The following is a 12,535-nucleotide window of genomic DNA, read 5'->3' on the forward strand; positions in this document are numbered from 1 at the left end:
CATGACCAACTTACCAAACAAATAAATCAGGGAATGCTATAAAAAATGAAATGGCTTTGAGCTTGGATTTAAAAAAGAAGTTGCTGACGAAGCCTGCTGCTGTTCCTCAGGCAGGAAAATGCAGAACGTTATCTCAAAAGCTTTTTCCCAGAGTCTTCAACTGAAAGCCTGAAACCGATAAAAAAAATAAGTCCCTGTTTGAGGATCTCAGACTGTAGGCCTGGTAATATGAGGATTGGAGATCTGACAAATGCTGAGGAGTTAAACTGTGTAATTCTTGTAAGTAATTAAAGGAGGAAGGAAACTCTCTGAAGTGCAGAAGAAGCCCAGAAAACCTGGGAGAAACTGGGACAACACGGTCAAAGCAATGTGTTTATTTTAGCCATCAGCCTGCCGGTTTAAAAACTGAGTTACAATCAAACAAAACGAGGATAATGGTGTCATATATTTGGAGTTGCAGATAAATATATTTCAAAGAATGTTGTTAAGTAGTGACTTGCGAAAATGAACTTATTCATTTTTAAATTCACATTTGTTTTAGGTTGATTTCTTCCACATAATAGGGAAATCAGTGAATACAGTGTAATGATGGTGCGTGATGACTGCATGAGTATATTTACTTGTCAGTAGGCGTGTTCAAGGATAACAGAACCGGTAAAAGAAGGGAGAACTAACTTATACAAAATTTAAGAGTGTAGTTTTTAAGCGTGAGGGTGCAATTATTTTAAAGGAATGGTATTGTGTAAAATGACTTTTTGAGCTTTACTTCATGTTATCATGTTATTCCCTCAGCAAAAACATACCTGCAGCATTGTTGTGACGATGTGCTCAGAATGTCAGAGAGAGCAGGAGCGTCTTAGACCCAAAGGCGCCAAAGGGTCAAATTACGAAGTAAAACCTCTTTTAAGTCATGTTTGATATATACGGCATTTTTATATCAACTTTATGTTTTGATAGTTTTTTGGCACCTGGAAAATTGATAATACCTCTTTAACAGTGGTCATGATTTGTTTAAAACATTGTACCTCTACATCCTTTTAATTGTTAAAAACTAATAAACATATTTTTTCGAGAGCTCGTTCCGAAAGCGATAAAAAAAAAAATCCATAAATCTATAACTCCACAACATTGTACCTCTACAAAAAGGTCAGGAAAAAGTCTGAAATGAGTTTTTATCTGGACTTGAGCTGAATTTGCTGCAGCTATTGAGGACTTTTCTTCTCTTTTCTTTTTTTTTTTTGTTCTTCCACCATTGAGGATTTAGCCAGATTCAGCATTAGTATCAACTCTGACATTTATCCTTGAAAATGAATTTTAGGTTGTGTTTTGGCATCTTTTATTTGGTGTTGTCCTAAGATGATGCCTCTCCTTCCCGTTCCGTGTTTTACCATCTTTCTTTGATGGCTGTGATACTGGTTCCTCTGATCCAGTCCTGTAATATTTATCTCCCATTTCTGTCTGCTGAGCTCATTACATTGTTTTCTTCTGAAACTGCATTTAGATGTGGCGTGCAGAGTGTATCAGGAACAGAACAAAACTCTCTGCGACTTAATATTCGACTGCAAAAGTTGAGAGCTTTTCAGAAAATAATTTTGCTCATCTCTACATCATCCCATCTGTTATTCGTACTCTGCTTCAGAAAAGTTTTTGGTCTGTTTTCAATTTTTTAATCCGCTAATTCACACGTATCAAACTCAAATTTTATTTGTGTAGTTCCAAATTACACAGTGCGAAGATGTTAAGTATTTAATTTTAGAGAAAGTGATAATATCTGAACAGTTTAATAGGTAGATTTATCAATGCACTCTGTCACATTCTTGATCTTGATGTGACCCAACATGAAATGAGGTCGGCACCCCTGCTCTAAATAAAACCTTTTTTCTGTTCTAAAAGATTTAAGGTAATGATAAATTATATTTAATTATTCAGACCAGTTTCCCTTGAAATTTTGCTCAATTATTCATGTTTTAAAAATCTGCTATTCATCCAAAATCCAAATTAGCTAACACACCTCGGCTCACTTCTAATTTGTTTTCTGGCAACAAATCTTATTTAATACATAATCCTATATTGAAAGTTGCAAGCTTCATGTTTTTTAATTCACTGTGAAGCAATAATATTCCTCACTATGGCTGAACTTAAGGCTGTCCTGTGGAGCCATCTAAAACATTTGTCGCTTTCTGTAAGTTTATTTTTATGTTTCCCTTTTTTGCTCCAGTTAGGATTATTTGGTTTTCGACGGTTTTGCCAACAGGGTATCACTTAGCACTTAAACCTGAAGTAATTGTCAGATATATACATTTTTAGGATGACATTACCTTGTAACCAGGTGTACGTGACTAATTCTGCCAACTACTGAATGTTAATCCTATCGTGGGAGCAGCCAAGAGGAAAAGCCCCCAGTGACTGACTGACAGCAAGCAGAGCTATCACATGGTTCCTGCTCTCATATAATTTCACTGCTTAGACTACAAGATGCACAAAGACACGCATTGTCCTTCACACATGCATACATGGGTGGACAGGTATGCATTGCACAGTGGGGGGTCAGGAAGGAGAGTGTGAGAACAGGAGATGAAGACCTCCACCGTATTTCCGCTGCATAGGTTGGAAAAGTGCAGCCATTGACGTGTGCGTATTTTTTGAATGCTTGACTGCACCCTTGATATCTGTAATAATGTGACATGAGCGAAAGAAATGTGTGAACCTTGTTCATTCATCTTGCAATACACCACAAGAGATCTTCACATGTCCTCAGCAGATGAAAATCACGTGAAAAGAGTTGAGCTTTTAGTTCACAATCTGTGAAATGTCACTATTTCTGCACCTTCCCTTTCAGCCTCGCTGTGGAGGAGAAAACAGTATGAGTATTTTCATCAGATCATCTGCAGCATGAGGGGATAGAGTCAAAAAGGGTTTCTTTATAGCTGCACAATTGCTGAACTGTTATAACCTGGCACTGTGCAATGTGCTCATATTTCTGTGATGGCACTCACAAAAAGATCATGCACAAATATCCAAAATCTTTGTTTGATCACACTGAGACTCCAAAGGAGGGGCTTTATACTCTTGCCCTCAAGAACCGCTGCCCTGCTACTTTTAGATGGATCTTTGCTTCAGTACTCAAGAATGAAATAATTAGCTCCTCTGCAGAACTTCACTGAATGCTGACGAGGCAATTTGCTCAGAATCCTACTGGGGTTCAACACATACCGATTCTCTGTTTGCAAACAACGTGACTATTTTCTTCTTACTTACTCTATTGTTTTTTATTGTCCTAAAGATGTTGATCATTTGCTTAAGCTGCTTGATGAAATACTTTTGTTGGCAGGAGGCCATATTCAAAGCAGTAAGAATGAAGCACCGACAGCTTCATCCTTACAACAACCTCACACCACGGTGTCGTGAGGTTGATCAGTACGGTCATTCCTCCACATAGGTGCATGTGGGCCGCGACACGCAGATACACTAACACTGTTGCTTCTCGGCTTCAGAATCTAGGACCCAAATATAATACAACCTCTCTGACCTCCTTATAGTTCCTCAGATGAGCGTAATGTTTGGTGGATACCTGCTGGAACATATGGTTCTGCCTCCTATTCAAGTGTATTCTATCAGACCAGGGCATAACAACACTGTTATGGAAGACAAAGTGGTTCTTTGGCTGTTTTTGCTTCACGCGGCTCAGATACTCTCCTGTCTCTTCTTTTATTACTTTGATTATTCTTGCTGATTCCTATATTTATACTGTATGAAATTGTCTTTGATATTAAAAAAGGAAACCGCAGTAACCCGAAAACAGCCTCAGAAGTCCCAACCCAAAAGCATTATTTTAGGATCAAAACAGACAGTGAATAAAATTCACTTATAAAAGCAGTAAAATAATGAAGAGACAGCAGTCAGAGGTTCACCAGCTGGAGCGACTGCTGACTGTCTCTGAGCGTTTACCGTGCCGGACAGCAACAAAATAATTGTTCCCAGTGGACACTGGGATTTACAGACATGCGAGCATCGCTGTAGGCTTGACTGCAACTGTAAATACATCAGAGTGACAATGAGGAGTTTATCTAAACAACCTGAGAATGCTGCCAGAAATACTCAGTTTAGATTTTTTTTATATTCTCTAAATAAATAAAAAATCCTTTATAATTATATTTAAATGTTGATCCAATAACTTTTTAAAAACTTCATTTTTTGCATAACTAGACTTGCTCAATGTCAAGAAAATGTTTATTTTAGGGTATATTTCTGTAAATTGTTTGCTGCTTAAAATTTATTTTTACAGTAACTGGGAACTATCAGATTAAACATGCCCAAAAAACATTTTTGGAATGAAAAGATATCAAAATAACTTTTAAAACCGCTAAATTTAGGTGAAAATCAATCTGATCTGGGTCTGTTTTCAGCCAAACATATGTAGGAATACAATAAAAGTAGGTCAACATTGAAATAGCTTTGGTTGCTTATAGGGGAAACAACATTTTTAGGTTCCTGTGTTTCTGTTCCTATATGGATGTAGTTTAAAACCCAGCTTACAATGAAGCAGACTTTTCTGGATTGAACATTCCTGCTGCTATCTAACCTTATTTGAGCCTCAGATGATAACATTGGCAGCCCATTTGCCATGTCTTGTGAGTATCAAGGTGAATGAAGTAGTGAGAGATTGTCTGAAAATGGAACAAGATGGAATGGAAAAGTGAAGGAGTCTGGGTATGGACCGAAGTGGAAGGGAGTATGTAAGTGCCGACAGTGTGTGTGCCGAGCAGAAGAAGAAGCACAGAGATGGACTGCGATACAGGAAGAAATTGGAATGGCGAAGGTAGCGAGATTCGAGGAGAGAAGGCAAACCTAAAGAGTGCAAGTGGAGAGGAGAAAGAAGCAATGCATGATGGATAGAAATGGGCAGTGTGGTGATGTTTAATGGAGGGTGAAGGAGGGTGAAAGGCAGAGGGAGACCACAGAGAAACGAGTGCCTTAGGCTACGGCTACCCTTTGTTCACCTACATTTTGATGATATGCAAATTCACACCTCCAGTTGAGCAGGCTGTAAAAATTCAAGTCTACACCTCAGCTGAAGTGTAGACAGAGAAGTAAGACGAGGAATTTCTCAGAAATATTTGATGTAATGAAGCATCTCATCTGAGAGGCTGAAGCACCATCAGGTTTGAATATGACACCTTGAATTCAAACAGATGGAAGTAATAAGTAGAAGATACAGAAACAGACATCTCAACACAATTATTTCAGGAAACACCTGAAGCTTCGGGCGGACGGAAAGCATGTTGGGGCTAATGGAGAAACCTGCAGCAGCAATCAGTCTGTTGAAGTCATTTGGATACAAACAACATGCTGAATTATTGATGTACTTCAATTTCAGTTTAGAGGACAACTCACCTCACAGTGTGAAAGTATTACAGGTGAAGAGGTACGTTTGGTTGCAATGCAACAGACATCATTGCTTTTTATTCAGCCTACTCAGAGGGCCAGTTTGTTTTCAGCTTCTCTGAAACAAAAGCATCTGCTTCCTGTTTTAACATTTTCTACTTCCACCTAAAGACACATCTTGCTAATAAACGTGCTGAACTTTCCTGTGTGGTTTGTGGTCACAGATTTTGGTTTTCTTGGAAATTTCTCTGTTAGAAAATAACCTAAACCTTTGGAAGACGTTACAAGCTAACAAACACAACTAAATGCCATAAAATGCCTAGGTGTGTATTTATTTTAGTATTTTGGGGTAGGGGTTAGATTTAGGTCCTTTGTATTCATTGTCCTATATGACTTATAAAACAATTATCTATTCACACAACCCTAACAAGGAAAACAACCAATTCAGTAAAATTGAAAATCAATCAGTATTTTCTCTCAAGCAATGAAATTAAATAATTTAGGGAACTTTTATTCAACCTATGAGTCCTTTCTTAGATAAATAGACAGCTACAATGATTATGCAGATAATATTTTCAATTGCATCAATATTTTAGATTATTTTATCAATAATAATTGTGGTAGTCTGGCATTTTTTCCTACGTTGTTGAACTATGATCTAACTCCATCTGATCCTGATGTCATTGAACTTTTCTAAATATAGATGGATTAAATCCTCCTCTTCCTCACCGACTTGGGCTCCGCTCAGAGAAGTCTGTGGTTTAATTTGCACTACATCACCCCTGTCAGTAAATAAAAACACATTTAAATTAAAACCAGGACGTCTTAAAGATGTGGTTCAACAAACTGTTGAGTGCTAACAGCCTTTCCTGCCCATTTCAATTACCGGAAGCAGCCTAATGAAATGGCACTGTACTGGGATGTGTGGGTGGTAAATCACTCGTAAGAAGCTACAGGCTACATTTATTATTCTTCAGAGGCACCACGTCTTCTGCATTATAACTTTGTAAGCAGCACATTGTACAGGGCAATGCTAATTCCATCGCAAGTAAAAGAAAAATAATCAGTGATCCTGTGAAAAAATCATACATTTTACATAAAAGATTGGTTAAAAATATGATAGACATGAACAGAAATTTAGAGATTTAGTACATTTGTGAATTAACATGTCAACACTGCAAATTCTGCAGAGGGAAATCAACACTATGCCGAGTCTATTTGGTCCTTTTCAGAATTGCAATTGATTTAACTCTTACAGAGTTATTTCAACAATAGTTTGAGTGGTTATAACTATTTCAAGTGTTTCTCAATTTCTTGTTGAAACTATTGTTGAAATAACTCTGTAGGAGTTAAATTAATTCCAATTCTGAAAAAGACCAAATAGACTCGGCATAGTGGTGATTTAACTCTGCAGAATTTGTTGTGAAACTGGTCTGACATGTTCGGTTTAAGAAAATGTTGACTTTGTACAGAGCCCGAATCAATTACCACTAGTTCAGGTGATTTTTGTTTAAACGGTCTGGTGTGTTGTAATTTTCAGTTTATGTACCGGTATTGTTAATATAGGTACATAGAGTGTCATAGAGTTACACATTAAAGCTAGACTGCTTATCTGTAGCTTTTCTCCAGGATTCTCCTCACTCCTGGCACCCTTTTCCTCTTCAGCAGACTGAAAACGCTCCTGCTAAAAGCCCGTTTTGTTTTGTCGCCCTCATATAAGGAAGTACATGTTGTTACGTTTCATCCCCACTGATTGCAGGTTTTCATCAGCATCAGAATTTGTCTTTTATGTGTCATTGTTTTAAGAGATTTGGCTGACCTAGTCACGTAATTTTTGTTCAGGAAGTTCTTTTATCAGACTACCAAATGAACAGTTTAATGTCAATCGTTGATTGGTGAGTCAATGGACAAGTTGTGGCATCAACACAACATCATGATTGTTTATACATTTGCGTTGCATTCCCTGCAGTACCTCTTTTAAACATCGCTGTTGACAAAATACCTATACAGAAGTAATAACAGATGAACAAACAAGTTTTCAGGAAGACAAATTCAACAAACCTACAAATGGTCTCTACAAACAGTTGATGATTTTAAATTAGTTTTTGAAAACTGAACAAATGCAATTATTTGCTTCCGTTGTTGTCCTCCAACAAGGTTAACTTATGGCTCAAAAATATTCAAGCTCCTGCAGAAATAATGACCAAGACAGAGGAACTGATAAACAATTTGTTGCATTTTCACACTCGTGTCAGTGACGTTTACTGACAGCATCTGTTTTGTTTTGTTTTCTCTCAGGTTTTGCTCTCTGGACTCATCGGAGTGGTGTCATGGAAGAGGCCGCTCTCTCTTGTGGTGAGTGTCCTCTGAACGCCCACACTCCGCTGCTAATCTCACAGCTCCGAACAAACCAACAACATTGGAGTGAAATAAAGTCTCTTAGCGTGATGGTGGGGATGTGGTGTTCCTGGCCTTAGCCTACAAAACACCACAGCATAGATGAGATTGGAATTGACAGAAAAAGTCAAAAGAAGCAGAATGCTGAAATAAGTGTGAGGTTTGGCTAGTGGAAGTCCATATTGCTGATTCTGAGTTTTTACCAAAGGCTTTGAAACAGATGAAACTTTTTCTTCTTGGTGGAAAACACCAGATGACATGTTGTTGACACTGAAATAAATCTGGTGCTGTGGCTGCATGTGTCTTCTTGGCCTTGTTGATGGTTGCATTCATGACTTAGCAGCTGTTCAAATAGTCACAGACTGGAGCTTTAATTTAGGGGTAAATGAAGGTTGGGTCCTACGATCAATTTTTAAAGAAGTTTTCATAGTTTCACGTCCACAGATCTCTGTCAGCTTATTGCAAAATGACAGGTTGGTAAAATGCTTCATAACAAAATTTCAATTCATGACTCAAAGGTCAGCGCTCAAAGGCTTAACAAAAAGCTCTCTAAATTACTTCAGCTTTGAGGACTGGAGCACAGAAAGCATTTGAAATTCTTCAAGAAGAATAGGAAAACATTTTGACTGACAGTTTTGAAAGATTAGCAGAAAGTTTGACTTCTTGTGTGACGATCCTTTCCCATTTTTGTCATCGCCTACTAGTGGGGCGTGACCCTTCAAAATAAAATATTCAGTAACGGGTTCGGCTTAGAACTGTCTTCACTAGAACCGTTGTGGAACGCATAAAACTGAGAGACTTAAATCCAATAAAAGTATCTGCTTCAAATCAACTAGAATGTGGAGGCTGCTGCAGCTAGAAGATCCAACAAAAAGCAACTTTACACAAAAAAGATGAAGAAAAACAAAAATTATGTTTGCTGAAGCAGTATTACAGATGACAGAAATCAAAGAAACTCAGCTGTAACCAGATATCTACTTGTTGAGCTGTGCAGTACAGCTAGCTGCTACAGGAAGTTAGAAAAGCAGCAGTTTAAAACCCCTCTGAGTCAACACCTCAAATTAGTTGAAGTTGTTTTTGGCAAATGGCAACGTTTTTGGCAGATAGATGTTTTAATTAGTAGGTTTCCTGCAACTGATGATTATTTTGATGTTGTCGATTAATAGCCAGCATTATCAAGATCAAGTCGTCGAGGTTCGAAATTCCAAAAAAGCCTCTTACCAGCACCCAATAAGCCTCTCATTTGACTTTTCATATGATCTTTCACTGAAATGTAACTTTTGTTACATCAACTATAACGTAAAAATGCCACTTTTGTTTCTTCAGGACAGAGAAAACTTTTAGGTAAATGTTAGAAAAGCCTCTTTGTTATTTTTAAATCATGACCACCAACCTTAACTGATTCAAATGAGTACTTTTGATATTTTTGTGGGTTATTTTATGACCACCTGGATTTGCCATCAGTACAGGCTTGGGGTAACATTGGTTGACTCATCACTCAACATTGTTCCAGGTTTTCTTCATTTGTGGACAAAACATACTGTAATGACGTCAACACCGGAGATGTAGTCCCGCCAGACAGGGTTTATTAGAGATAGGTACAAGCTGCTATTTCTGAGGCTGCAGCTCACGCCTCTAACAAACGGGCACCATCAACCATTAGCTTCATTGCTAACTCCCCTCTGAACTCTCTCCCACATCCGGTTCCGGTACTCCCGCTCCACCGATCCCCCGCCCACATGACAGGCCTATCACATGTGAGTGGGAGCCAGCAGAGTCAGACAGGGGAAGCCCATAACTCTCTAACAGAAAGGATCACAATGCAACTTATAACAAATACAAATAACCCCAGCAGAACTAAAACACAGAATCGTTACACTACCCCCCCACTACAGAGTTCCTCGCCCACGAGGGAACAAACAAAGTCATCAAACCGTCTTGGGGCCCTCCTCGTCCGCTGTGGGAGAGCTCCCTGTGGCGCTTCAGACGGCACCGCTGGGACATCATTCCGCAACAGCGGTATGGCTTCTGGAGAAGCTGGTAGCGATACTGGCGACCCCGACTGATGGCCTTCTGGGGCCTGTGGTGCAGCCCTGCCTTGGTAGGGGGCCAACCTGTCCCTGTGCAGTGCTAGTTTTCTCCTGTTCTGGAGCATCTGCACTCTGTAAACAACCTCCCCCATGCGCTCCAACACTCTGCAGGGGCCCACCCACTGACTGTCCAGCTTCAGGCAACGACCCTTCTTTCTCCGAGGGTTGTAAACCCAGACCAACTCTCCTGGTGTAAAGTGTCGGCCCTTAGCTCTTACATCATAGTTCCATTTTTGACGCACACCTGCTTGTTCCTGTTGTCTCCGAGCAAATGCATGTGCTGTCTCCAACCTATCCTGAAGCTTTCTGGCATACTCAGGACCAGCTGAAACAGCAGGTGCATCCGGAGGGCGTCCAAAAGACAGTTCAGCTGGTGTGCGCAACTCTCTCCCCAACATGAGGAGTGATGGAGTGCACGCTGTGGAGTCCTGTACAGCTGAGCGGCATGCCATTAGCACCAGTGGAAGGTGCTCGTCCCAGTCCCGCTGATGCTCCGCTGTGAGAATGACCAGCTGCTGTCCCAAGGTGCGGTGGAGTCTTTCCACCAGTCCGTCGCTCTGGGGATGTAGTGGTGTTGTTCTTGTTTTCTGGATGCCAAGACGGCTGCACATGACAGAAAAAACCTGTGACTCAAAATTTCTGCCCTGGTCACTATGAATAATGTCTGGCACCCCAAACCTGCTAATAAATACCCCCAACAAGGCATCTGCCACTGTCTCTGCCTCCTGATCAGGGATGGCGTAGGCCTCTGGCCATTTTGTAAAATAGTCAATAGCTGACAGAACATAACAGTTTCCCTTGTCTGAGCGTGGCAGTGGACCCATAACGTCCACCGCCACTCTTTCCATAGGGGCCCCTACAACAAACTGTTGCAGGAGGGCATGCGACTGACCTGTCGGCCCCTTCCGTGCTGTGCAGGGGTCACAGCGGCGGCAGAAGTCCTCCACGTCCCTCCTGCACCGGCCCCAATAAAACCCCTGCCGGAGGCGGCGGAGTGTTTTTGTGACGCCAAAATGTCCGGACCCAGATGCTCCATGCATGGCCTGCAGGACTACGTCTTTCAGGCCTTTGGGGACTACAATTTGCCACCGCTCCTCACCCGTGGCAGGGTCTTTCCATGCCCTCTGCAGCACCCCGTCTTCCAGACGCAGAGCCTCAAACTTGGACCACAATCCTTTAGTTGCCAGCGAGAGCCCAGCCACCTCCTCCCATGGTGGTTTCAGTTGTCTCTCCACCCACTGTAACACAGGCTGGATGTCAGGATCCTGTTCCTGTTGATGCCTCCAGCTGTCTGTGCCAACCGCCTGCAGCTCCCTGCAGATTACTGGGTCACCCCGACATGATCCTGGCTGGCTCCGTTGCAGCTGTTCCTCCTCCAACCTCTCCCTCCGGTCACAGTAACTGCATCCCCCTGCAGCACAAGGGCGACGGGAGAGGGCATCGGCATTAGCGTGCTTAGCTCCAGCCCGATGGACAACTGAGAAGTTGTAGGACTGCAGCTCTTCCAGCCACCGAGCCACCTGACCCTCAGGTTCCTTAAAAGACACCAGCCATTGGAGAGCAGAGTGATCAGTCCTTATAGTGAAGGGCAGGCCACACAGGTAGTACTTAAAATGACGCAGAGAAAGCACCACCGCCAGCAGCTCCCGCCTTGTCACGCAGTAGCGCCTCTCTGCTTTGTTAAAGGCCCTGCTAAAATACCCCACCACTCTCTCGCCTTCTTCCCCCAACTGGGAAAGGACACCCCCGACTCCCACGTTACTTGCATCCGTGTCAAGAATGAAAGGGAGAGAGGGGTCAGCAGGAGCGAGCACTGGGGCCTCAGTCAGACTTTGCCGCAGACAGTCAAATGCTCCCTGGCACTGTTCGGTCCACACGTAGTCTCGGTTCTTCTGGAGGAGTTGGAACAGGGGAGCCGCTATACTTGCAAACCCCCGCACAAACCTCCTGTAATAAGAAGCCAGGCCCAAGAAACTTTTAAGATCTCTCTGGGTTGAGGGGATTGGCCACTCTGCCACCATCTTTACTTTGTCCTCCATCGTGCTGATTCCCTCCCTTCCAACCCGGTGACCCAGAAATGTCACTTCTTGTTGCATGAAATGACATTTATCTGGGTGGAGCCTCAGCCCTGCTGCTCTAATTCTCTCCAGCACCCGACGGAGTGAACCCAGGGCCGTTGCAAAAGAGGTGCCATGGACCAGTATGTCATCCAGATACACCAGGCACTCTTGGCGACGGATGTCAGCCAGCTCCCGGTCCATCAGTCTGGAAAAGGTGGCAGGGGCATTGCACAGCCCAAATGAGAGCACTTTAAACTGCCAAAGTCCCCGTCCCGTGCAAAAAGCAGTCTTTGGTCTGGCACTCGTTGATAGGGGGACCTGGTAATAACCGCTGCGAAGATCCAGAGACGAGAACCAGTTGGAGCCTGACACTAGGTCCAGTGACTCATCGACCCTAGGTAGTGGATATGAATCTTTTTCTGTCACCCCATTCAGCGGCCTGTAATCAGCACACAGGCGCCACTCTCCATTCTTTTTGGGCACCATGACAACAGCAGCCGCCCAGGGACTGTCCGAAGGCTCAATAATGCCAGCCTGCAACATGTCCAACACTGCCTTGTCACATGCTTCCTGCCGGGCCAGGGGGAGCCGGCGTGGCCGACA

At 42.2% G+C, this 12,535-nt stretch overlaps 1 protein-coding gene across 3 annotated transcripts in view; it reads left to right on the forward strand.

Annotated features, from left to right (window-relative positions):
* The window catches only part of fam189a1 (family with sequence similarity 189 member A1), a 92,159-nt gene that overhangs the window by 31,294 nt on the left and 48,330 nt on the right, over nt 1-12,535 (forward strand). For all 3 annotated transcript variants that reach the window (XM_023332648.1, XM_023332649.1, XM_023332650.1), the window contains one exon: nt 7,684-7,740. In XM_023332648.1, the coding sequence (XP_023188416.1) occupies nt 7,684-7,740 (57 nt within the window). The remainder of the gene's footprint in view (nt 1-7,683; nt 7,741-12,535) is intronic.

Source organism: Xiphophorus maculatus, chromosome 4, assembly GCF_002775205.1.
Source record: "Xiphophorus maculatus strain JP 163 A chromosome 4, X_maculatus-5.0-male, whole genome shotgun sequence".
Taxonomy (NCBI): domain Eukaryota; kingdom Metazoa; phylum Chordata; class Actinopteri; order Cyprinodontiformes; family Poeciliidae; genus Xiphophorus; species Xiphophorus maculatus.